Raw genomic sequence first — 27152 nt, forward strand, 5'->3', positions numbered from 1 at the left:
TATGTAGTCATTTCCCTGTTCGTGCGTTCTTCGTGTTACATGTAAGTTCTTACGTCCAGGTTTGTCTACATTCGTTTTGTTATTTTGTTAGTTAATTCAAGTGTAGTTCGTTTTTTGTCTTCGTTGTTTTGTCGTGTCTAATAAATATCATGTCGAACTACAACGCTGCGTCTTGGTTCAATCCATGCTCCTCCTCTTCGGATGAAGAGGAAGAGGAGAACCGTTACAACCCGCAATAATATCTGCTAATCACGTGTATGTGACCAATAACATTTTATTTGATTTAGGTCATAATCTATGGGTCTATTTCAATGCCTCAAGTAAAATGAGTTTCTATTTCAATATCTCAGATAAAATCAGGTGCACCCTTCTATAGTATCAATTATCACCAGTAAAGTTAAATTCAGATAACAAAATGACATTCAAATACACATTCAATATTTCAGTCCTTTCCCATAACATGGGGTGATCGGTCCCAACAAATAAAGTAGAGCTGTGGAGAATAGAGTACTTAAATGTCATTCAAGAAATTGTCCTCTTGAAGACTCAAACCATAAAAAAACTGACCAAGTAAATGGTCCACAAATGCATTCAACTGCTTCTCAAGATGAATGGACAGTAAATTATCGGCGTTTCTCTGAAGAGATTGCTATGATTGAACTCACAATTAAAGGCTAGACCTAAAGGATTTGCGCACTTCTAGTTGAGTTTCATGGACTATTAACCCATTAGTTGACCTGGTTTACAATAGCTAGCTATAGCAAGCTAACGTTAGCGGCTGCCTCTTCAACAAGAAGCAACTTTGACAACATTGATCCTAAGATAACCTGTCTGACTCTGGCGTTCCGCTAGCGGAACTCCTCCCACATTCCACTGAAAAGGCAGAGCGCGAAATTCAAAATATATTTTTTAGAAATATTTAACTTTCACACATTAACAAGTCCAATACAGCAAATGAAAGGTACACATCTTGTGAATCCAGCCAACATGTCCGATTTTTTAAATGTTTTACAGCGAAAACAGCACATATATTTATGTTAGCTCACCACCAAATACAAAAAAGGGCAGACATTTTTCACAGCACAGGTAGCATGCACAAAGCCAACCTAACTAACCAAGAACCAACCAAACTAACCAACAAACAACTTCATCAGATGACAGTCTTATAACATGTTATTCAATAAATCTATGTTTTGTTCGAAAAATTTGCATATTTCAGGTATAAATCATAGTTTACATTGCAGCTACAATCAGAAATTGCACCGAAAGCAGCCAGAATAATTACAGACACCAACGTCAAATACCTAAATACTCATCATAAAACATTTCTGAAAAATACATGGTGTACAGCAAATGAAAGACAGGCATCTTGTGATTCCAGCCAATATTTCCGATTTCTTAAGTGTTTTACAGCGAAAACACAATATAGCGTTATATTAGCTTACCACAATAGCCAGAAACACAAGCCATTCCCCAGTAGTAAAAGTTAGCGATCGTGACAAACCAGCAAAAGATATATCATTTTTGACTAACCTTGATAAGCTTCATCAGATGACAGTCCTATAACATCAGGTTATACATACACTTATGTTTTGTTCGAAAATGTGCATATTTAGAGCTGAAATCAGTGGTTATACATTGTGCTAACGTAGCATATTTTTCCCACAACGTCCGGATATTTTTCTGACACTTTTTCTGACACACATATTCTGACCAAATGACTATTCATAAACATAACTAAAAAATACATGTTGTATAGGAAATGATAGATACACTAGTTCTTAATGCAATCGCCGTGTTAGAATTCTAAAAATAACTTCATTACGATATGCAGTTTACGTTATGGCGAGAGAGTACCCAAAAGCTGGGCGCAAACGACTAGCACAACATGTTCGACAGATATATGAAATAGCATCATAAAATGGGTCCTACTTTTGCTGATCTTTCATCAGAATGTTGTACAAGGGGTCCTTTGTCCAGAACAATCGTTGTTTGGATTTAGAACGGCCTTTTTCCCTCTCGATTTATCAAGCACACTTGCCAAGTGGCGCGAATCTCTCCATGTCAACAAACGGAAGAGAACGGAACACGGCAAAACTCCCGAAAAAATGTCAATAATCTGATTAAACTATATTGAAAAAACATACTTTACGATGATATTGTCACATGTATCAAATAAAATCAAAGCCGGAGATATTAGTCGTCCATAACGGCAGCTTATCAGAAGGCAAATCCAGGTCCCTCCTCGCGCTCTCCAGAAAACAGGAAACTGGTGACACGTCATGCCAAGAGCTATGATTCGAGTCCAGATCAAGTTACACACTCAATTTCTTCTCTCACTGCTTGTCGACATCTAGTGGAAGACGTATGAAGTGCATCTAAACTAATAAATAACAAGGACTTTAATAGGCAGCCCCTAGAAGAGTGCATCGATTTCAGATTTTCCACTTCCTGTCAGGAAGTTTGCTGCAAAAGGAGTTCTGTTTTACTCACAGATATAATTCAAACGGTTTTAGAAACTAGAGAGTGTTTTCTATCCAATAGTAATAATAATATGCATATTGTACGAGCAAGAATTGAGTACGAGGCCGTTTAAATTGGGCACGATTTTCCCCCAAAGTGAAAACAGCGCCCTCTGTCCTCAACAAGATAAAGAAATGGACTTTCCCATTGATCATAATCGACGATACAAAGAAAGCATGGCTCTGGGGCTTCTCCGAAATGCCACCAGTTCTGCGATCGGATCCATGCCCAAAGCGTCATATTTCAGTATATCCCACACTCAGCAGGCTGTATAGAAAAACTCTCCTGGAACCACAGAATGACCGAATTACCGCAACCCCCATAAACACCACGAGAACTATAAACTAACAGTGACCACCGTCGCGGCCAAAACTACTCTTTCCCATAGGCTTGTACTATATATAGTATGACATCATCAGCAGTTAGCACCCAACAGCTGGCAGACATGTTTACATTTGGTTAGTTTTATTAGTGTTGTTTAGATGGAAGACGTGAGCTAAATGCGCTATAGCTAGCTAATGTTAGAATTGAGGTAGGAAGTTAGCTCTTTCACTTAGCTACTGGTTCACTTACATTCTCTCGGTCTCTGCTGGTGCTGCTGTCTGTTTAAGATGCTTTAGAAACCACATTGATGGTATGGACAGCATGCACTTTAAGAAGCAACATCTCGCTGAAGCCCTCCCACACATTTCTGCAACATTGAAGGTTCCCAAGAACACAGTGGCCTCCATCATTCTTAAATGGAAGAAGTTTGGAACCACCAAGACTTCCTAAAGCTGGCCGCCCTGCCTAACTGAGCATTCGGGGGAGAAGCGCCTTGGTCAGGGAGGTGACCAAGAACCTGATGGTCATTTAAACAGAGCTCCAGAGTTCCTCTGTGGAGATGGGAGAACCTTTCAGAAGGTAAACCATCTCTGCAGCACTCCACCAATCAGGCCTTTATGGTAGAGTCGCCAGACAGAAGCCACTCCTCAGTAAAAGGCACATGGTCTGATGAAACCAAGATTGAACCCTTTGGCCTGAATGCCAAGCATCATGTCTGGAGGAAACCTGGCACCATCCCTACGGTGAAGCATGTTGGTGGCGACATCATTGCTGTGGGGATGGATCCAAGATGGCGTAGCAGTAAGACGTGTTTGTTTTTGTCCCGTGTAAATATTCATTTTTTTTTTTTTTTTTTTTGTATACATTACAATATATTTCAGTCTCTTTTTTCCATTTTCGGATTAAATATACCTTCCTCACCCAATGTGGTATGGATCTGCTATTTTTTTTAACCTTTAACTGGAACCTCCATCAGAGGCTAGCCATCAGTAGCTAGCCAGCTAATTAGCTACTAGCTATTTAGTCATTGTTAGCCACTGCTAGTGGTCTTTACCTTTAGCTCAGACGCCAGCCGCTTTAGCCCGGATAGCCCTGGATAATACCTGCCAGTCTGCACAGCGCGATATCAGCCCTGAGCATATCGGACTGCTTTTTACCGGATTCCTGCCGCAAGCTCTGGACCATTACACCGGCTCATCACAGCTAGCTAGCTGCTACCGAGTGGCTATTGTGGCTAACGCCCTTGTCCAGAAGCAAGCACCAGTTAGCCTCGAGCTAGCCTCAAGCTAGGCCCATCTCCCGGCTAACAAACGAAGTACACCAACTACAATACCTCTTTGCCAATTGGCCTGGACCCTTTGTTGACACGGAGCCCCGCCGATCCATCACGACTGGTCTGCTGGTCTGTTGACGTAATTCGGCCGATGTGCTCTCAACCGGGCAACTGCGTTGTGGATGTCGGTGAAGACCCATCTGCTAGCCCCGGCCCGCTAGCTTTCTGAACGCTGTGTCTCCCTCTCGCATAGCGTAGTAACGACTACCGAATGGCTCCCTGTTTCATCTATTGCTGCTCATTGGACCCTATGATCACTCGGCTACACAGCTGATGCTTGCTGGACTGTTCATTAACACGGTAATTCATTTTGTTTATCTGTCGCCCCAGCCTCGAACTCAGGCCCTGTGTGTAGCTAACTGACCCTCTCTGCCCATTTATCACCATTTACCCGTTGTTGTTGTCTTAGCTGTTTACCTGTTGTTGTCTTACCCATTGTTGTCTTAGCTCTCCCAATAAACACCTGTGATTGCTTTATGCCTCTCTCTAATGTCAATATGCCTTGTATACTGTTGTTAAGCCCCTAGTCCCGCTCAACATGCCTCAGATAGCGCCTTTGTCCCACCACCCACACATACGGAGACCGCAACTAGCTTAACTTGCGTCTCCAGAGATGCAACCTCTCTCATCGTCACTCAATGCATAGGTTTACCTCCACTGTACTCGCACCCTACCATACCCTTGTCTGTACATTATGCCCTGAATCTATCCTACCACGCCCAGAAATCTGCTCCTTTAATTCTCTGTTCCCAACGCACTAGACGACCAGTAATTATAGCCTTTAGCCGTACATTCATCCTACTCCTCCTTTGTTCCTCTGGTGATGTAGAGGTTAACCCAGGCCCTGTGTGTCCCCAGGTGCTCTCATTTGTCCTGGCTTAGGAAGGCCACCAAAAATTCCGAAATTTCCATCCCCAATTACAAAATTTTCCATCAAGGTAGAACTGCTAAAGGGGGCGGAGTTGCAATCTACTGTAGAGATAGCCTGCAGAGTTCTGTCATACTATCCAGGTCTATGCCCAAACAGTTCGAGTTTCTACTTTTACAAATCCATCTCCAGAAATAAGTCCCTCGCTGTTGCCACTTGTTATAGACTCCCCTTCAGCTCCCAGCTGTGCCCTGAACACCATATGTGAATTGATTGCCCCCATCTATCGTCAGAGTTCGTACTGTTAGGTGACCTAAATTGGGATATGCTTAACACCCCGGCCATCCTACAATCTAAGGTAGATGCCCTCAATCTCACACAAATTATCAAGGAATCTACCAGGTACAATCCCACATCCGTAAACATGGGCACCCTCATAGATATCATCCTGACCAACTTGCTCTCTAAATACACCTCTGCTGTTTTGAACCAGGATCTCAGCGATCACTGCCTCATTGCCTGCGTCCATTATGGGTCCGCGGTCAAACGACCACCCCTCATCACTGTCAAACGCTCCCTAAAACACTTCTGCGAGCAGGCCTTTCTAATCGACCTGACCTGTGTATCCTGGAAGGATATTGACCTCATCCCGTCAGTAGAGGATGCCTGGTTGTTCTTTAAAAGTGCTTTCCTCACTATCTTAAATAAGCATGCCCCTTTCAAAAAATGTAGAACTAAGAACAGATATAGCCATTGGTTCACTCCAGATTTGACTGCCCTTGACCAGCACAAAACATCCTGTGGTGTACTGCACTGGCATCGAAAAGTCCCCGCAATATGCAACTTTTCAGGGAAGTCAGGAACCAATATTCATAGGCAGTTAGGAAAGCAAAGGCTAGCTTTTTCAAACAGAAATTTGCATCATGCAGCACTAATTCCAAAAAGCTTTGGGACACTGTAAAGTCCATGGAGAATAAGAGCACCTCCTCCCAGCTGGCCACTGCACTGAGGCTAGGAAACACTGCCATCACCAATAAATCCACGATAATCGAGAATTTCAATAAGCATTTCTCTACGGCTGGACATGCTTTTCACCTGGCTACCCCAACCCCGGCCAACAGCTCTGCACACCCCGCAGCAACTGGCCCAAGCCCCCCCCGCTTCTCCTTCACCCAAATCCAGACTGCTGATGTTCTGATAGAGCTGCAAAATCTGGATCTCTATCAGCTGGGCTAGACAATCTGGACCCTCTCTTCCTAAAATTATCCACTGCCATTGTTGCAACCCCTATTACTAGTCTGTTCAACCTCTCTTTCGTATCGTCTGAGATTCCTAAAGATTGGAAAGCGGCCGCGGTCATCCCCCTCTTCAAAGGGGGAGACACTCTAGACCCAAACTGTTACAGATCTATATCCATCCTGCCCTGCCTGTCTTCGAAAGCCAAGTGAACAAACAGATTACCGACCATTTCAAATCCTGCCGTACCTTCTCCGTTACGCAATCCGGTTTCCGAGCTGGTCATGGGTGCACCTCAGCCACGATCAAGGTCCTAAACGATATCATAACCTACATCAATAAAAGACAGTACTGTGCAGCCATCTTCATCGACCTGGCAAAGGCTTTTGACTCTGTCAATCACCATGTTCTTATCAGCAGACTCAACAGCCTTGGTTTCTCTAATGACTGCCTCGCCTGGTTCACCAACTACTTCTCAGAAGGAGTTCAGTGTGTCAAATCAGAGGCCCTGTTGTCCGGACCTCTGGCAGTCTCTATGGGGGTGCCACAAGGTTCAATTCTCGGGCCGACTCTTTTCTCTGTATATATCAATGATGTCGCTCTTTCTGCTGGTGATTCTTTGATCCACCTCTATGCAGACGACACCATTCTGTATACATCTGGCTCCTTCTTTGGACACTGTGTTAACAAACCTCTAAACGAGCTTCAATGCCATACAACACTCCTTCCGTGGCCTCCAACTGCTCTTAAATGCTAGTAAAACGAAATGCATGCTCTTCAACCGATCGCTGTCCGCACCCGCCTGCCCGACTAGCCTCACTACTCTGGACAGCTCTGACTTAGAATATGTGGACAGCTATAAATACCTAGGTTTCTAGCTAGACTGTAAACTCTCCTTCCAGACACATATATTAAGCATCTCCAATCCAAAGTTAAATCTAGAATCGACTTCCTATTTCGCAACAAAGCCTCCTTCACTCATGCTGCCAAACATACCCTTGTAAAACTGACTATCCTACTGATCCTTGACTTCGGTGATGTCATTTACAAAATAGCCTCCAACACTCTACTCAGCAAATTGGATGCAGTCTATCACAGTGCCATCCGTTTTGTCTGAAACGCCCCATATACTACCCACCACTGCGACCTGTATTTCTAAAAACCTGTTTTTGCTTTGTCATTATGAGGTATTATGTGTAGATTGATGAGGGGGGAAAAACGATTTAATCAATTTTAGCGTAAGGCTGTAACGTAACAAAATGTGAAAAAAGTCAAGGGGTATGAATACTTTCCGAATACACTCTATATTACAGTTTCGCCTAATAGGAATACACAACAGATTACAAACTAATTATTGTGTTTTTAGCCAAGAAAAGCCTCTTTGGATATGTAGCTCACGTCTTTTATATCTAACCACGTGTCATTTTGTTCAGTTACATTGGCTTCTTTATTATTCATCTCACCTCCAGTTCGGCTGCAAATTTGCAGCAGTTAAATATTTCCCCACAACGGTTATAAATACAGTGCTTTGTCACAAGTAATGGGCTTAGAACCATAAATAATACCCCACGATTAAACGGAAACCATGGATACAGGATGAAACATGACAGAAACAGGTTATTGTAAATCTTCCCGTCCCCTGAATCAAATTCGGGTTAATAAGTGATCATAGGTTTGACCTGTATTCACCTGGTCAGTCTATGTCATGGAAAGAGCAGGTGTTCTTAATGTGTTGTGCACTCAGTGTATCTCCAAAGGGACATGCATGCACACATACACACACACATATATACATACACTTACACACACAAACACACTTTGCTTAGGTAGATGTCAGTGGATGCATGTGTGTTTAAAGGGATTTGGATGTCTTGTCTTTTTGGATGATTGTGAGTGAGTGGGTGGGTGGGTGGGTGGGTGGGCATGTGTGTGTGGAACACGCTGCTCCAAATTAATCATTTTGACCCGTTCCAGTGATTTTCTTAGTTCTTTTGTCTGGGGCTCTGGAGAGGAACTGAATGGGTGTCTTTCTGGCTGCTGGCTCCTCAGTCTGGATCTCTGCAACCCTATTCCCTACATAATGCATTACTAAAAGTAGTGCACTATGTAGGGAATAGGGTGGCATTTGGTACGCAGCCTGGATCTCTCTGTCAGTCACAACTCATGTTGCTGGAGTCGATCCAGGAGATAGTCGTCTTTATTACCGAAGGCTACAAGGGGAAGGGACATTTTATTTTTTACCCCATTCATTCACAAGATACTAGGGCCAGGCCATAGACTTGATACCTCCTCCAAAACAGATCCGTATGGTTTTATTTCAAACATATACATCTCAGTCACTATAGTGTATAGTAGTAGTTCCCAAACCTCTCCTGTAGGGGATCCTTGCCACTCCATGTATTTGATTTATTGCAGAGCTAGCACACCTGATACAACTTGTCGACTAATCATCGACCCTTGACTAGGTGAATCAGGTGAGCTAGATCAGGGCTACAACAAATTGTGAATAGTCTGGGGGTTCCAGAGCAGAGGTTTGAGAACCACTCGTCTATAGTATCCAAGTACAACAGAGGAACTAAGCATGACCTTCCTGTACATTTATGTAGCCTGACTAATATCAAACTCAAAGTAGACAGCTTGCGTTGTACCATGCGGTCTGGATTGCCAGGCTACCATAGACCTGCTGTCTGTTCTAAAACACAGCCTGATGGTCCTACTGTATTTCGAACAGATACAACTCACAGGCGGCACTATAGTCCACAGTATCCAAGTGCAACAGAGGAACTATGCATGAGCTTCCTGTACATGTCTGTATATTCTGTTTTTCAAGTTTTCCAATGTTTGTGAGTAACTGTTCTTACTCAAAGAAATGAGAAGAGAGGCCTTTTTTTTTCAATATCCAGCCAGAACCCATCTGAAAATTGGACTATTTTATTTAATCGTGTTTCCAATACTTCTCATATAAAAGCCAGAATTTAATTTCAGTCCAATTAAGAGATAGAGTCTACGGCTCAATATTGATCTAAATAACTCTACGCTCCCATTGGTTCTCATCACTTCATGGTCCAATCAAAATCCTCTCTGCCATAACAACATAATGTACTTACTCTTATGGAGGATGAAGACTTGATTTAAGGGTAGCTCTCTTTAGTGCACAGTGATTTCCCATGAGTGGAGCTTTATGAAAAACGTGCACGGGATAGATATCATGGCTGTTAGTGCCTGCATGTGTACAAGACATAACATAGAGCTCTGTCTGAATCACGAAGTCTGCGTCTCAAATGGCACCCTATTCCCTATATACAGTGCCTTCAGAAAGTATTCACACCCCTTGACTCATTGACTTTTGTTGTGTTACAGCCTGAATTTAAAATTGAATAAATTATGAATTTTCTCACTGACCTACACACAATACCCCATAATCTCAAAGTGGAATTATGTTTAAAAAATTTAGATAAATAAAAAAATGAAAAGCTGAAATGTCTTGGGTCAATAACTAATCAACACCTTTGTTATGGCAAGCCTAAATAAGTTCAGGACTAAACATTTGCTTACACGTCACATAATAGGTTGCATGAACTCACTCTGTGTGCAATAATAGTGTTGAACATGATTTGTGAATGACTACCTCCTCTCTGTACCCCACACATACAATTATATGTAATGTCCCTCAGTCGAGCAGTGAATTACAAGCACAGAATCAACCACAAAGACCACAGAGGTTGCCTTGCAAAGAAGGGCACCTATTGGTAGAATGGTAAACATAAAAAAAGCAGACAATGAATATTTCTTTAAGCATGGTGAAGTTATTAATTACATTTTGGATGGTGTATCAATGGTGCCGTAGAGGAAGGCAGATGTTTTATGTGTCCTCAACCTTTTGTGTTTTTTGTTTGTTTATTTCCTTTGTTTGTAACTTATTTTTTTACTTATTTTGTTCCTAATGTTGCCGCTACCGTCTCTTATGACCGAAAATAACTTCAAGACATCAGGACTGTGATTATTCACCATGGACTAGCAGAATCATTTTTTCCTTTCACAACTCTGACGAGCCCGATCCAAAGGATATACTGCTTTCTCGGGAACAGACCCAGATCCCCGCGATTTGCGTGAAGATGAGGCGGAGAAAAAGGGGCCAAAGGGCGGGCCGCCTTCTGAGAATTCATAGGCGATCGAATAAACCCCCACTTCCCTCCATTCTGCTAGCAAACGTGCAATCTTTGGAGAATAACATTTACGAGCTACGCGGAAGATTAAACTACTAACGGGACATTAAAAACGGTAACATCTTATGCTTCATGGAGTCGTGGCTGAACGACAACACTATCAACATACAGCTGGCTGGTTATACGCTGCACCGGCAGGATAGAACAGCGGCGTCTGGTAAGACAAGGAGCGGCGGACTATATATTTTTGTAAATAACAGCTGGTACACTATCTAAGGAAGTCTCGAGCTATTGGTCGCCTGAGGTAGAGTATCTCATGATAAGCTGTGGACCACACTATCTACCTAGAGTTTTCATCTGTATTTTACGTAGCTGTTTACATACCACCACAGTCAGAGTGAGCTGTATTCCACCATAAACAAACAAGAAAACGTTCACCCAGAGGCGGAGCTCCTAGTAGCCGGGGACTTTAATGCAGGGAAACCTGAATCCGTTTTACCAAATTTCTATCGGCATGTTAAATACGCAACCAGAGGGGGAAAAAAACTCTGGACCACCTATATTCCACACACAGAGACGCATGCAAAGCTCTCCCTCGCCCTCCATTTGGCAAATCTGACCATAATTCTATCCTCCTGATTCCTGCTTACAAGCAGAAATTAAAGCAGGAGGCACCAGTGACTAGATCAATAAAAAAGTGGTCAGATGAAGCAGATGCTAAGCTACAGGACTGTTTTGCTAGCACAGACTGGAATATGTTCTGGGATTCCTCCGATGGCATTGAGGAGTACACCACATCAGTCATTGGCTTCATCAATAAGTGCATCGATGACGTCGTCCCCACAGTGACCGTACTTACATACCCTAACCAGAAGCCATGGATTACAAGCTGCATCCACACTGAGCTAAAGGCTAGAGCTGCTGCTTTCAATAAGCGGGACTCTAACCCGGAAGCTTATGAGAAATCCCGCTATGCCCTCCGACGAACCCTCAAACAGGCAAAGCATCAATACAGGACTAAGATCGAATTGTACTACACCGGCTCTGACGCTCGTTGGATGTGGCAGGGCTTGCAAACCATTACAGACTACAAAGGGAAGCACAGCCGAGAGCTGCCCAATGACACGAGCCTACCAGACGAGCTAAACGAATTCTATGCTCGCTTCGAGGCAAATAACACTGTAACATGCATGAGAGCACCAGCTGTTCCTGAAGACTGTGTGATCACGCTCTCCGCAGCCGATGTGCCTAAATGACTACCGACCCGTAGCACTCACGTCTGTAGCCATTAAGTGCTTTGAAAGGCTTGTCATGGCTCACATCAACACCATTATCCCAGAAACCCTAGACACACTCAATTTGCATACCGCCCCAACAGATCCACAGATGATGCAATCTCTATTGCACTCCACACTGCCCTTTCCCACCTGGACTAAAGGAACACCCATGTGAGAATGCTATTCATTGACTACAGCTCAGCGTTCAACAACTTAGTGCCCTCAAAGCTCTACAGAGTATTTTGTGTAGATCGTTGACAAAAAATTACAAATAAATCAAGTTTAATCCAACTTTGTAACACAACAAAATTTGAAAAAGTCAAGGGGTGTGAATACTTTCTGAAGTCACTGTAGTGCACTACTTTTGACCAGGGCCTATAGTAGGGCACTATATAGGGGATAAGATGCCATTTGGGACACTGTCTGAAAGGCCTCTACACTGTCCCTAGTCCACATTGTGTACTGCTACCAGTAATAGCATTGTCTTGTCATGTGATATGTGTATTCCTTCCTTTCTATGTTCTTTATCTGCTTTCATTTCCAGACGCAGATAACAGTGTTCCTCTGTCCCCAGTCCTTCTGTGCCCCCCCTCCTCCTTTACCTGTGTCAGTGGGGAGTGTATTGATGAGGGCAAGGTGTGTGACTTCACCCCACATTGTCCTGGCGGGGAGGATGAAGCCAGCTGCCGTAAGAACCCTGTTGCCAAAAATGCCAAGTAACAAACACACCAAACTCCAAATCCCATAAACATCCCTGGGCGTATCCCAGGTGCTGTGCTCAAGCTTCTGTCTTTTTGTAGTTTCAATTATCATCATTTTTTCTGCTACAGTTGTAGGCTATATCAGTAATGATCACGTTTGATCCTTCAGGTTTTTGACATTTGATGTAAGAGTACTTCTTCATTGTCCAATGTAGTCGAAGCTATGAATTAGTCAAATGTAGTCCGGAGGCCAGAAAGGGGGTCAGTTCCATTCCTATTGCATTTCACCATAGGAAAGCATTTAAATCCATGCATTGACTGGAACGTAGATGGCATTGACCCTCCCTCTGCTAGATGCCATTGAATCCATTGTCTTGTTGATTTGATTTATTTTGCGGTAAAACGTTACTACAGTTTAAAAAGTACACCGAAATCCCAGAGAATAACACAAGCAAGCTTGAGATACACTTACTTACTTATGCTCTCTCTTCACCCAGGCTCCTTCTGTGACTTTGAGAGTGACTCTTGTGGCTGGCATGAGTATGGCTTTGCCCAGGGCGATGGTTTCGACTGGGTCAGGGGCTCAGCAGTGACCGTACCACTGGACCACCAGGGCCAGATCCCTCCTCTGGACCACTCCACCAACAGCAGCCAGGGTAGGGGGGAGGTGTCGCTGTCAACACAAGACCACACAACACTCCAAACACAGCAGAGTAACGCTTAGCTCTGGTCCAGGGTGTTACGTGCTGCTTCCTAACAGCATCAGTGTCAGAAAATCGCACCTAGCACCTTGAACCAGAGCTAGGCAACACTGCGACTGCGGTCTGAAAATAGTTATCTCCCCCACCCCCCACAGAGCGAGCTAATGGAATAAGCACAGAGGTGTGATTGCCCGATAAGAGGCTGTGTGGTGTCGGCTCGATGCTGTCGGTTTGGAAATAAGAGGCAGAATAAAATAATATTACTCACAGATTAAATCAATCACTTCTTCAGAAAATGCCCCGGCTGGTAATTCTGTAAGTATAGAGCCGGAGAGAGCAGCGGCGTCTGGAGAGAGAGAAACGCTTTCTCAGCCATCTGAATAATAGAGGGGAAATCGACATCTCCCCCGCCTGGTATTAAAAACCACACACCTCTGCTCAGTATTTCACCCACTCCCAAACTTTATGTGCTCTTCCTCCTCTGCATTTTCAAATATATATTTTTTTGTAATCAGGTTAATTGTTGTACGTTTATGGCTTCTTCCTCATGTTTTTTTTTTATATGGGATATATTTTTTATATTCCTCCCTCCCTCTCTCCCCCCTCCTTCCTTCTCTCCGTCCATTTCTCTCAGCTCTGCTATTTTCAGGTTTTTATGCTGTTGTAAAGTTCTCCTCTGCTTCTGGTTTTGAAAAGCTTTCCCTTCTCATTGCAGGCCACTTTATGTTTGTCTTGAAGAACAGTAGCAGTATTTCCCAGAAGGCTTTTCTCCGGGGCCCCCAGTACCGCCAGTCAGCCTCTGGGTGCACCATGACCTTCTGGTGAGGATGATGACCCTGTTATCTTACAAACGCCATTAGAAGATTCCATTCCTCATGGTTCAGTAATGGGCCTGATGTTATTTCCACACTGGGGTGCCTCAGGGTATAGCTTGTGATTATCTCAGTACAGTAGCTCACTTTCTCTATGGGGCACCGTGACATTGTGGTACATACAAAATATTTACCGCTGTCTCTCTCAAGAAAATAGGCATGAATTGAGATAAAGCTGAATTTCTCCTGAACTCATTGGTCTGTAGATATATCACATGCCTATCTAAAGCTCTGCTGTTTAAAACTGCCAATTTGAGTTATAGATGTTCAAGTGCAGTATTTCACTAGCTCTGCCTCTCTCTCTCTCCCTCTCTTTTTGCTCTATGAGCATATCCCATTTCGTAGCTTCAGTCAGTAGTGAGACGTGCATCTGAATCGGTCACATTATGACACTTTTATGGCTGTTTAACATCCCTGTCAGAAGACAGATGGTATATTTCCTTTGGATGATTGGAATGCTACATTTGTCAGAAAATTGCAGTTCAAGGGTTTATCAATTTCATTTTCTCCAGAGCAAGCAGAAATGTTCACGTTTAATGTCTGGCATGTTACATTATCATTCCTGGACAAATCATTACCTCATCTCAAGAAATGAAGTACACTTCAACAGAAAACTGTGATGGGTTGCAAATCAGCCTGGTCAAATGGCTGTTATGTACCAGTAGTATGTAATGATTGCATCCCAAATGGCAACCTATTCCCTACATAGTGCACTACTTTTGACCAGAGCCAGGTAGTGCACTATAGAGGGAATAGTTTGCCATTTGGGACGCAAACTATTATCCCTCTCTACCCCCACACACCCAGGCATTATAACTCAGGCATCTCGGTGGGGGCTGCAGAAATGTACCTGCGTATCGCTGGCATGGACAACACCACCGTGCTGTGGCAAACCCTCTATAACCAAGGGAACCACTGGAACCGGGTCACGGTGCAGCTGGGCCGAATCACTCAGCCCTTCCAGTTCTTATTGGCTAAGCTCAGCCTGGGCGTGTTTGATGGAGTCTCCGCCCTGGACGACATCAGCTTCCAGAACTGCTTGTTGCCCCCAGCGGTGGAGGCGGGGCAGTGCCCCAGTCACACCCACTTCCACTGCTTGCGGAGCCGGGCATGTGTGGAGCACCTGCAGCTTTGTGACCTGGTGGACGACTGTGGTGATGGCTCGGACGAGGAGGACTGCTGTGAGTCATACTCACACAGACAGACACATAGGCAACCATACAATCAAAATAGAATGTACAGTATATGTGTGAGATACTAGAACATACAACAAAATATGAACGTTTTGGCTAAGCACTTGGCTCTTATAGCACCATATTTTGTGGGACGATAACAGGAAAACTCTTTCTCTCTGTCAATATTGTCTTCCTCTCCATCTCTTCCTCTCTCAGCCGCGGAGCTGATTTGTGACTTTGAACAGGGACTGTGTAGCTGGACCCAGGAGCAGAGCCACAAGGGAGGTGACATCTTTGACTGGACGCACATCCAGGGCCCAACGCCCACCCTCCAAACTGGCCCCTGGAAGGACCATACCCTGGGCAACGTCAACGGTCACTACCTGTACATCGAGTCCTCTGCCCCCCAGGAGTTTAAGGACACGGCTGTGCTGGTCAGCCCAGTGTTCCAGCCTACCCTGAACCGTGGTAACGGAATGCCCAGCCTCACCACAAGCCCCCGCCACCCCTGTGTGTTCCGCTTCCACTACCACATGTTTGGGTCTCATGTGTTCCGCCTGGCCGTGTACATGAGGACCACCAAGCCCGGCCACGGTCACATGCTGTGGGTGCGCTACGGCGACCAGGGCAACCTGTGGCACAGGAAAACTCTCTACCTCAACAGCGCCAAGCCCTTCCAGGTAACTAGGGTTGCAAAATTCTGGTAAACTTTCCCAAAATTCCCAGGTTTTCTAGAAATCCCAGATTGGACGTTTCCTGGAATCAGGAGAGAATAAGCAGGAAATTGGGGAATCCTCCAATCAGGATTTCTGGACAAACATGGGAATTTGGGGAAAGTTCCCTCTTTTATCAAACCACACTTGTACCTCCTAAAGAGATGCCCGTCACTGCTCTGAGACTCAACCGAAAACAGTCCACATTGACATCAGTAGGTCAACTGTTCACTTCCAATCGGACAACACAAATTGCATGATGTAGTTAAAAAAAGTCTTCACTTGAGTTCCTTGTGGTTCTAAAGCCCATTTTTTTGCATATCTGATTGGAAGCTGTTCTTTTTCCTGCAGTCTGAATAGCCAAAAAAGCACATTGAATCAGATACACTGCTCAAAAAAATAAAGGGAACACTTAAACAACACAATGTAACTCCAAGTCAATCACACTTCTGTGAAATCAAACTGTCCACTTAGGAAGCAACACTGATTGACAATAAATTTCACATGCTGTTGTGCAAATGGGATAGACAAAAGGTGGAAATTATAGGCAATTAGCAAGACACCCCCAATAAAGGAGTGGTTCTGCAGGTGGTGACCACAGACCACTTCTCAGTTCCTATGCTTCCTGGCTGATGTTTTGGTCACTTTTGAATGCTGGCGGTGCTTTCACTCTAGTGGTAGCATGAGACGGAGTCTACAACCCACACAAGTGGCTCAGGTAGTGCAGCTCATCCAGGATGGCACATCAATGCGAGCTGTGGCAAGAAGGTTTGCTGTGTCTGTCAGCGTAGTGTCCAGAGCATGAAGGCGCTACCAGGAGACAGGCCAGTACATCAGGAGACGTGGAGGAGGCCGTAGGAGGGCAACAACCCAGCAGCAGGACCGCTACCTCCGCCTTTGTGCAAGGAGGAGCACTGCCAGAGCCCTGCAAAATGACCCTCCATGTGCTCGCCAGAGGTAGCCTGACTGCCATTAGGTACCGAGATGAGATCCTCAGACCCCTTGTGAGACCATATGCTGACACATGCACATTTGTGGCCTGCTGGAGGTCATTTTGCAGGGCTCTGGCTGTGCTCCTCCTTGCACAAAGTCGGAGGTAGCGGCCCTGCTGCTGGGTTGCTGCCCTCCTACGGCCTCCTCCACGTCTCCTGATGTACTGGCCTGTCTCCTGGTAGCGCCTCCATGCTCTGGACACTACGCTGACAGACACAGCAAACCTTCTTGCCACAGCTCGCATTGATGTGCCATCCTGGATGAGCTGCACTACCTGAGCCACTTGTGTGGGTTGTAGACTCCGTCTCATGCTACCACTAGAGTGATAGCACCGCCAGCATTCAAAAGTGACCAAAACATCAGCCAAGAAGCATAGGAACTGAGAAGTGGTCTGTGGTCACCACCTGCAGAACCACTCCTTTATTGGGGGTGTCTTGCTAATTGCCTATAATTTCCACCTTTTGTCTATTCCATTTGCACAACAGCATGTGAAATTTATTGTCAATCAGTGTTGCTTCCTAAGTGGACAGTTTGATTTCACAGAAGTGTGATTGACTTGGAGTTACATTGTGTTGTTTAAGTGTTCCCTTTATTTTTTTGAGCAGTGTATTTCAATCGACATTTCAAACCACTTTTGTAGGTGGTTTGAAATCAGATACAAATCTGATTCTTGGCCATGCGACTTGATCTGATTTATTTGTCCTCAAGTGGTTTTTAGACTGTTATTTGGCACATCTTGTTGCTTGCTAACTACTCTGACATTTTTGACAAGAACAAGTTGTAGCTAACGGGCTTGTTAATCGTTTACAAACAAATGAGTGAATGTGCTAGAAAGCGTAACAGCTACCTAGCTAGCTAGTTGACTGCTGTGGATAGCCAAAAAGGACTTTTTTTGAAAGTTGCATATTTTTATCCTTTGAGGCTTTTAAAGTGTTCTTACACTATGATTTTATTTAAAAAAAAGATTTAAAGTTTTAAACAAAACACATTCCACATTCAGATGTGGTAGACATAAATAATATAATAAATAAAACCAAAAAATAACATATTTGCAGCAGCACTATCTGTGATCATAGCTATTTCCAGCTTTAGCTGAGACAACGAGCGAGGAATTTGTTTTGCAGCACCTTACACAACATGTACAGTATATACACACATTTCTCTAATCACCCCATTCACTCTGTCCAGTTTTGAAATATAGTTGTGTAGTGGAGACCAATCTATCAAACCTGGGCTGTCTCTTGCAGATGTTATAAGTGAGCTTTTCAAGAGGAAGAAAATCAACATGTTAAATGTAGGAGAAGAATTAGAAGCCCACAGTAGGTAGTGATAGTCCTAAACACATTTTCTCTGTCTGGATCAAGAACAAAGTCCTGTTGGGCATTAAGAAGATAGAGACACCGGGTTATATCAAACTGTACATCTAGTATGTTCTGTGCAGCAGTATGTATGGATTGCCAAAATCTGATCATCTCTCTACAACTCCAAAATACATGCATATACAGTAAGTTCCACTTTCAGAGGTACATATTTTACAATCAGGAGAAATGTCTGTATTCATTCTATAGAGAAATCTGTAAAAAAAAAATATATATATATTTTTTGTTATATTAGTAGAGGAGCAGTATACCCTGTCGCAAACATCCGCCCCATAACTCTTCACTGAGTCAGACAAAGGTCCTTTTCCCAGATTATTTTCAAAGGGGTAAAGGAGGAGCCCACATTCTCAGAAAGGAGTCTATAGATATAGGAGATTTTGCCTTTGGTGGATTGTGTTGTGGCAAGAAGGGTCTCGACTTCATTCAGCTGAGCTCCAAAGCGCCCCTTGGAAGTGAATGAGGAAATGACGTGTCTAATATGAAGATGTTTTTAAAAAAAAATTGGATCTTGGCACATTGAATTCACTGCAGAACTCTTGAAAGGATTTCAGTATAGTTGTGTTCTGATGAAACAGATCTGAAATGGTCCTAATCCCTAGAGTATGCCGAAGATGAAAGTTGGCATCACTCAAGGCTTTGGGCAAGTCCGGGTTGCATATAATAGGTGAGTGAGAGCATATCTGTGAGGAAATGCCAAGGTATTTTCTTGCAGTCCTTCCATGCAAGTAGGACATTGTAAATCACAAAGGTTTGTTGCCCACTTCACTAAAGTTATTCCTGAATTTAATTGAGCGTAGGGGCAATGGACCACAGGATTGGGCCTCTATCTGAATCCACATTGAGTCTTGTCTGTTTGTAATCCATGTTAACATGTTGTGGATTTGTAGTACAATTGAAGGCCGGGAAGTGCAAAACTCTTATATTCAGGTTTCGATAGAATGGAAAACTTGATGGAGAACTTGATCCTAGGTTTTTTATTGCCCCATATAAATTTGGTGATGCTTTGGTTGGTTGTTTAGAAAAAAGAAACTGTGAGAACATGGGAGCATCTGAAATAAATAGTTCAATCTAGGGAGGATGTTCATACGGACAGCATTGATTCTTCCGACTAAGCTAATTGGGAGGGAAATCCAGGTTTGGAGATCATTCTTGATTCGATCCAGGAGTGGGAGATCATTTTCCTTGAAAAGGCAATTCAGGTCTGGTGTTACAAAGATTCCAAGGTATTGAAACCCCTGTGTCTTCCATTGGAACGGGAAGAGTGTCTTCATAGAGCTGGTGAGTCGAAGATTGAAAGGGAAAACAATGGATTTGTTCAAATATATCTTATATCCTTGCCGTACTGAGCAATTGTGTCTAAAATGGGAGGGTGGGATTTCTCAGGGTTGGATATGTAGAGCAAGACATGATCCGCATAGAGGGAAATCTTGTTCTAAAGGCCGCCTGCAGAAACCCCCATGATCCTTGGATCGCTCCTCATCAACTCCACCCCCAACAAGTAGAGCAGGGGGGACAGCGAGCATTCTTGTCTTGTTCCACATCTCAAAGGGAATCTGTGAGAGTTCAGACCGTTAGTAGACACCATGGCATTTGAATGAGAATATAGGGACTTCATCCATTTACTAAAGTTTGGTGCCCATATTGAACTTTTCTAAGACTGAGAACAGAAAGCTCCACTCCATCCTGTCAAACGCTTTCTCAGCATTCAGTGAAGCCAGCAGGACAGAGGTCTTTTGTGCGTTTACATGATCTATAATATCAAAAAGACGGTTTGGTCCGCTTGTATTATTTTGGGAAGAAGAGTGTTTCGTCTTTTGGCGAGCAATTTGGTAATTATTTTGTAGTCGAAAACCAACAAGCTTATGGGCTAGAAGGACGAGCAGGATAGAGGGTCCTTGTCTTTTTTTGAGCAACACTGTAATGCGAGCTGTGTACATAGAGTCTGGGACAGCTCAGTTTTCACAAAAACCATCCAGCATTGGCATGAAAATGGGGCTAAGCTGGGACCAAAAAGCTTTGTAGAACTCTCTGGGAAATTCATCTGGGCCTGGGGACTTGTTAGGTGGCATGGAGATTATTGCCTCTCGGACCTCCTCGGGAGTGAAGGGGGAGTTGATCTTCTTGGTCGGTCTCCGATAGTTTTGGTAGCGAGATTCCTCTATGAAGGAAGCGAGTTCTGCGTCTGTATGTTTTCTCTCAGAAGTATATAATTTGCAGTAAAAATCATGAAAACTCAAATGTATCTTATCTGGATCGTAAGTGACTTCGTCATCTTCTGTTCGGATTGCCATGATTGCATGCTTGGACTGCTCTTTTTTAAACTGGTATGCAAGCAATCTGCTAGGCTTGTTGCTATACTCATGGTATTTCTGTTTAGTGAAGAAAACATATTTTTTATCTCTCGAGTATAGTCCAAGTTTAGTTTGGCTTTGGCTGCTTTTAGTTGACTCCAGAAGGAGCTGTCTGTTGATTGTTTGGAAGCACCTGCACCTGTGTGCTTCCATTGCTTTTTTCTTAGAAGAAGCATATGCAATTAGATAACCTCTTAGTGTGGCTTTGGGAGCGTCCCACATTGTGGCCGGAGAAACAGTAGAGTCTTTGTTGTCTTGTGTGTAGTCGTCTATCCATGAAGTGACCAATGTATGGAATGCTTTGTTTTATAACACGGAGGTGTTGAATTTCCAAATTCTTTGACCTCGGGATGTTTTTACAGAGGTCAAAGCAGAGGTCGGACAAAGACATGATCTGAAAGTGCTATGGGTTCGATTGTACAAGTGGCAGAAGTCATGAAATTCACTGGGATAAAAATTGTCATCTATACGAGAGTAGGTGTTATGGACATCGGAGTAGTATGTATAGTCCATAGATGAGCTATTAGTCTCTCTCCAGATACCTATCAGTCCCATCGCTTTAGTAAGAGAGTTCAACATCTTTGCCGATCTAGGGTTTGTGGTGGGGACTTGAGATGATTTGTCCAGAGTTGAGTTGAGGGCACAATTAAAATCTCCAGTCTGCCAAAAGAAACACAATGCTCATTGAACAGGGTTATCATTTTTAACATGAAGGAGTATCTGTGTTAGGGGCGTATATATATTTAAGATAGTAATTGGTTGCTCATACAGTGACCCAGTTATTATAGTAAATCTTCCCTCTGGATCAGATATGTTTTTGTCAATTATGAATGGAACATGCTTATGGATAAGTATGGCTGTGCCTCTATTGTTAGATTTGAAAGATGAGAAATACACCTGTCCCACCCAAGCTCTGCTCAGTTTAGCGTGTTCGCTAAACTGGCACCACAGGAGGTGTGTTTCTTGTAATAGCGCAATGTCTGCTTTTTCCTTTTTGAGAGCACATAGTATCTTTTTCCGTTTTATTGCAGGACCTAGCCCATGGCAGGTCCATGTCAGTAGATCTAAGGTACGAGTCAAAGTCATTGTACAGTTATCGAACTCTAGTGCAAGTCATCTCTGGGCATAGGTGGATAATAGTTACAGCTGCGATCACATGAAATAAAAAAAGAACAATCTCTGAACACCCGAGCCTAATTCCCAAACAACTCGACATATTGTTTCCTGTTGGATCTGTTAACCCCAAACTTAGTCACAATTCTGTTTCCAAAAAATGCGAACAATGCCTCATCCTCTCCGCCCCGCATTAACTGAGTGACAATGTAGCATCCGTCCAGGCCACAGTTAAAAAGAGAGGGAGAAATAAAGTAAGTACAAGCAATAGCCCAGCCTACTAATAAATCATCCAAAGGACAAAGGCTTAATCCCGAGTGGCGCAGCGGTCCAACTCAGTGCTAGAGGCGTCACTGCACACACCCTGATTCGAATCCAGGCTGTATCCCAACCGGCCGTGATTGGGAGTCCCATAGGGCGGCATACAATTGGTCCAGCGTCGTCCAGGTTGGGCCGGTGTAGGCCGTCATTGTAAATAAGAATTTGTTCTTAACTGACTTGCCTAGTTAAATAAAGGTTAAATTAAAAAAGCAGAAATGAGGGAACAAATCCCTAAGAGGAATCTATAGGATAAGTTATTTGTTATATCAACAGAATAATAAGGCAATCATACACATCAACATCAACTTGACACACTGATCCTCTCGTTAGGTCTGTTGATGTGTCTGCCAAATAGCCTATATGTTCTACAGACAAGATACCACGCTGTAAATGGTTAATTTTCTCACTTCACATAAAATGTGAAATAAAAGAAGGCTAAAACCTTAGTAGGCCTAGGTTAGGCTATTTGGCATATCCATCTCTCAGATAAAACGTTAGTAGGCCTAGGTTAGGCTATAGGGCATATCCCTCTCTCAGATAAAACGTTAGTAGGCCTAGGTTAGGCTATGGGGCATATCCCTCTCTCAGATAAAACGTTAGTAGGCCTAGGTTAGGCTATTTGGCATATCCATCTCTCAGATAAAACGTTAGTAGGCCTAGGTTAGGCTATAGGGCATATCCCTCTCTCAGATAAAACGTTAGTAGGCCTAGGTTAGGCTATTGGGCATATCCCTCTCTCAGATAAAACGTTAGTAGGCCTAGGTTAGGCTATAGGGCATATCCCTCTCTAAGATAAAATGTTAGTAGGCCTAGGTTAGGCTATAGGGCATATCCCTCTCTAAGATAAAACGTTAGTAGGCCTAGGTTAGGCTATAGGGCATATCCCTCTCTAAGATAAAACGTTAGTAGGCCTAGGTTAGGCTATAGGGCATATCCCTCTCTCAGATAAAACGTTAGTAGACCTAGGTTAGGCTATAGGGCATATCCCTCTCTAAGATAAAACGTTAGTAGGCCTAGGTTAGGCTATAGGGCATATCCCTCTCTAAGATAAAACGTTAGTAGGCCTAGGTTAGGCTTTAGGGCATATCCCTCTCTAAGATAAAACGTTAGTAGGCCTAGGTTAGGCTTTAGGGCATATCCCTCTCTAAGATAAAACGTTAGTAGGCCTAGGTTAGGCTATAGGGCATATCCCTCTCTCAGATAAAACGTTAGTAGGCCTAGGTTAGGCTATAGGGCATATCCCTCTCTCAGATAAAACGTTAGTAGGCCTAGGTTAGGCTATAGGGCATATCCCTCTCGTAGCCAAAATAAAATAAATAAAAGGATGTCTTCAACAGAGGATGAGGTTGGCAGTTGTTGGGCCTTGGGAAGGGACGTGTTCTCATGCTCCTGGCTAATGGGGCTAGTTTTTTCTGAAGCTAGCTGTTTCTTGGAGGCTTTTTCCGTGGCTATTGCTCGAGTCCGGCTAAAAATGTCACATGTAATGTTGCCTTTTGTGGCCGCCATGGCTATTTTGACTATAGCTAATGGGGTTTAACTTGAAGTGGAGGTAAGATTAAGAATTGGAAATGACTTGTGCGGAACTCTCAGTTCATGCGGCCATTTCGTTCAAGAGTCCGGTGATCTCCCTAACACTATGATTTTGAACACTCAAAACAACTGGGAAGCGTCCATGGCAGGCATTGTTGTCACCTTAGCTTGCTACATAACCTCTGAGTGATAAAAAGCATGAGCACCACCACCAATCAACCTACACTTCTGCGCACACACCCATTGTTACAATGACAACTAGCGTAGCCATGATAGCAAATGACTGCTGTCTGAACACACACAAATCCAATTTGGTCACTTGTAACTTGCTGTTTGGGCAGTCAGAATTCCAAAACAGATTTGAAAAAGAAAACTGATTTGAGCATTAAGGTCTGCGGTGTGAACAAGGCTTAATTGCACTGAAGCAAAGAGGGCCTGATTAAGTCACTAGCTAATATGCTGTAGTCAGGGGTTGTCACGTTCTTCCCTAGACTCGGCATATCTCCCCTCTGTCCAATAAACTTGGGTTTATTCCAGCTCACATCCAATTAACAGTCCAGATTAATTGGCTCAGGCCTGAGGTGAGCTGTAAGAGGAGTAAAAGCAGCCCTCTAAGGGTGGAGGAGATAGGCTCACTGCATTCACTCACTCACTCACTCACTCACTCACTCACTCACTCACTCACTCACTCACTCACTCACTCACTCACTCACTCACTCACTCACTCACTCACTCACTCACTCACTCACTCACTCACTCACTCACTCACTCACTCACTCACACGTTGCTCTATCAGTCCGAATTACGGGGGAGCCAGGGAGAGGTAAGATCTGCTGAATGAGACATGACTTCCTCTAAACTCAACAAAAGTCCAACTTTGGGGGATGGTCTCTAAATATTGATAATTTGACCGGGACGCGCACCGACAGCAAGATGCATCAACCTCGCCGAAGAAAACATTTGAGCAAGCGAAACAGCGCCCCTTTGTCTCAGTATGTGTAGCCCATGTATCTGATACTGTCTGGCCAAAAAGAGTATGACAATTCACCGCTCTCTCCAGTGAGATAGATTGAGCCACTTGCAAATTGAAGGAAAATTATTAAACATTCTTCCATACTTTTTTTGTCGTTCACATTTTTGGGGAAGCGTGGCTTCCCGTGGCATCCGTGAATACACACCACTCTAGTGACAATCACCAAATGTCATTATACTTATGGTGTTTGTAACAGATATCTCTTAACATTTATCAAATGGCACGTGCACAGCCGCAGGTAGCCTACTTTTTGAAGTGATTTGCTTCACAATCAGATGAAAACATCATGAATGGTTGTGTTCGTGCCACATTAAAATGTAATACATATTTACTGTTAAATTATGTCTTTATTATTAGGCCCATACTAAATATTAGGCCCAATAGGCTCCCCCGAATGTCACGGTGTAATTCGCACTCTGTGTGGAATTCTAATATACTGAACAAAAATATAAATGCAACATGCAACAATTTCAAAGATTTTACTGAGTTACAGTTCATATGAGGAAATCAGTCAATGGAAATTAATTCACTAGATTCTAATCTATGGATTTCACATGACTGGGAATACAGATATGCATCTGTTGGTCACAGATACCTTAAAACAAATGGGCCTCACAATGGGCCTCAAGATCTCGTCACGGTATTTTTGTGCATAGATAAAATTGCCATAGATAAAATGCAATTGTATTCGTTGTCCGTAGCTTATGCCTGCCAATACCATAACCCCAACACCACAATGGGGCACTCAGTTCACAACGTTGACATCAGCAAACTGTTCGCCCACAAAACGCCATACACATGGTCTGTGATTGGGAGACCGGTTATATGTACTGCCAAATTCTATAAAACTACATTGAAGGTGGCTTAGGGTAGAGAAATGAACATTACATTTTCTGGCAACAACTCTGGTGGACATTCCTACAGTCAGCATGCCAATTGCACACTCCCTCAACATTTGAGACATCTGTGGCATTGTGTTGTGTGACAAAACTGCACATTTCAGAGCACAAGGTGCACCTGTGTAATGATCCTGCTGTTTAATCAGCTTCTTGTTATGCCACACCTGTCAGATGGATGGATTATCTTGGTAAAGGAGAAATGCTCACTGACAGGGATGTAAACAAAATTTGAGAGAAATAAGCTTTTTGTGCGAATGGAAAGAAACATTTCTAGGATCTTTTATTTCAGCTCATGAAACATGGGACCAATACTTTACATGTTGCGTTTATATTTTTGTTCAGTATAGAACAGACCTGGGGGTGGTCAGTGGTGGAGTGTTTCATTAGCTTGCTAGCTACCAGTTAATTGGATTTGAAGAGAGGCGTTGGAGTAAATGGTGTAGTGCAATTTATTTTAGGTGAGAGAGCGCAATAAAAACAGAATTACTTAATCATTTCTGAATCAAAATTTGTAGCCTGTTGAATATCATTGTAGAGTTGGTCTATGCATAAAATGCATCCTCCAATTGCAATGTCTGCCTATGCCCACACGTATTGTCACAAGAACATTTACATATTTAATTCCCTCAAACACCAAGTTAAACTGCATGCCAATCATTTGATCTCAATCAGTTTCATGGGAATATGCATTTAGATGTTGAATTACTGTTTTGTGAGCGAATTTAAGCATACAGCGTTATCAAACTATTATCCTTTCTCGCAGGCCTATTTTGTTTCAATCAAAGCATGCAGTGCGTTCGGAGAGTATTCAGACCCTTGACTTTTTGTTATGTTACGGCCTGATTCTAAAATGGATTAAGTACCATTTTCTTCTCATCAACCTACACACAATAACCCAAATGAGAAAGCGAAAACAGGCTTTTAGAATGTTTTTGCAAATGTATAAAAAAAAACAGAAATACCTTATTTACATAAGTATTCAAACCCTTTGCTATGAGACACGAAATTGAGCTCAGGTGCATCCTGTTTCCATCGATCGTCCTTAATGTTTCTACAACTTGATTGGAGTCCACCTGTGGTAAATTCAATTGATAGGACATGATTTAGAAGGCACACACCTGTCTATATAAGGTCCCACATTTGACAGTGCATGCCAGAGCAAAAACCATGCTATGAGGTCGAAGGAATTGTCGAGGCACAGATCTGGGGAAGGGTACCAAAAAATGTCTGCAGCATTGAAGGTCCCCAAGAAAACAGTGGTGTCCATCATTCTTAAATGGAAGAAGTTTGGAACCGCCAAGACCCTTCCTAGAGCTCGCCGCCCGGCCAAACTGAGCAATCGGAGGAGAAGGGCCTTCGTCAGGGAGGTGACCAAAAACCCAATGGTCACTCTAACAGAGCTCTAGAGTTCCTCTGTGGAGATGGGAGAACCTTCCAGGAGTACAACCATGTCTGCAGCACTCTACCAATCAGGCCTTTTATGGTAGAGTGGCCAGACAGAAACCAAGATTGAACTCTTTGGCCTGAATGCCAAACGTCATGTCTGGAGGAAACCTGGCACCATCCCTACAGTGAACCATGGTGGTGGTTCATGCTGTGGGGATGTTTTTCAGTGGCAGGGACTGGAGGACTAGTCAGGATCGA

At 43.4% G+C, this 27152-nt stretch overlaps 1 protein-coding gene across 1 annotated transcript in view; it reads left to right on the plus strand.

Moving 5' to 3' along the window:
* malrd1 (MAM and LDL receptor class A domain containing 1) overlaps positions 1–27152 on the plus strand; it is a 134288-nt gene that overhangs the window by 20171 nt on the left and 86965 nt on the right. The window contains exons 2-6 of the mRNA XM_038997260.1: positions 12272–12415; positions 12926–13084; positions 13845–13950; positions 14809–15182; positions 15393–15856. Coding sequence (XP_038853188.1) covers positions 12272–12415; positions 12926–13084; positions 13845–13950; positions 14809–15182; positions 15393–15856 — 1247 coding nt within the window. The remainder of the gene's footprint in view (positions 1–12271; positions 12416–12925; positions 13085–13844; positions 13951–14808; positions 15183–15392; positions 15857–27152) is intronic.

This window comes from Salvelinus namaycush, chromosome 7, assembly GCF_016432855.1.
Source record: "Salvelinus namaycush isolate Seneca chromosome 7, SaNama_1.0, whole genome shotgun sequence".
In the NCBI taxonomy this organism is placed as follows: domain Eukaryota; kingdom Metazoa; phylum Chordata; class Actinopteri; order Salmoniformes; family Salmonidae; genus Salvelinus; species Salvelinus namaycush.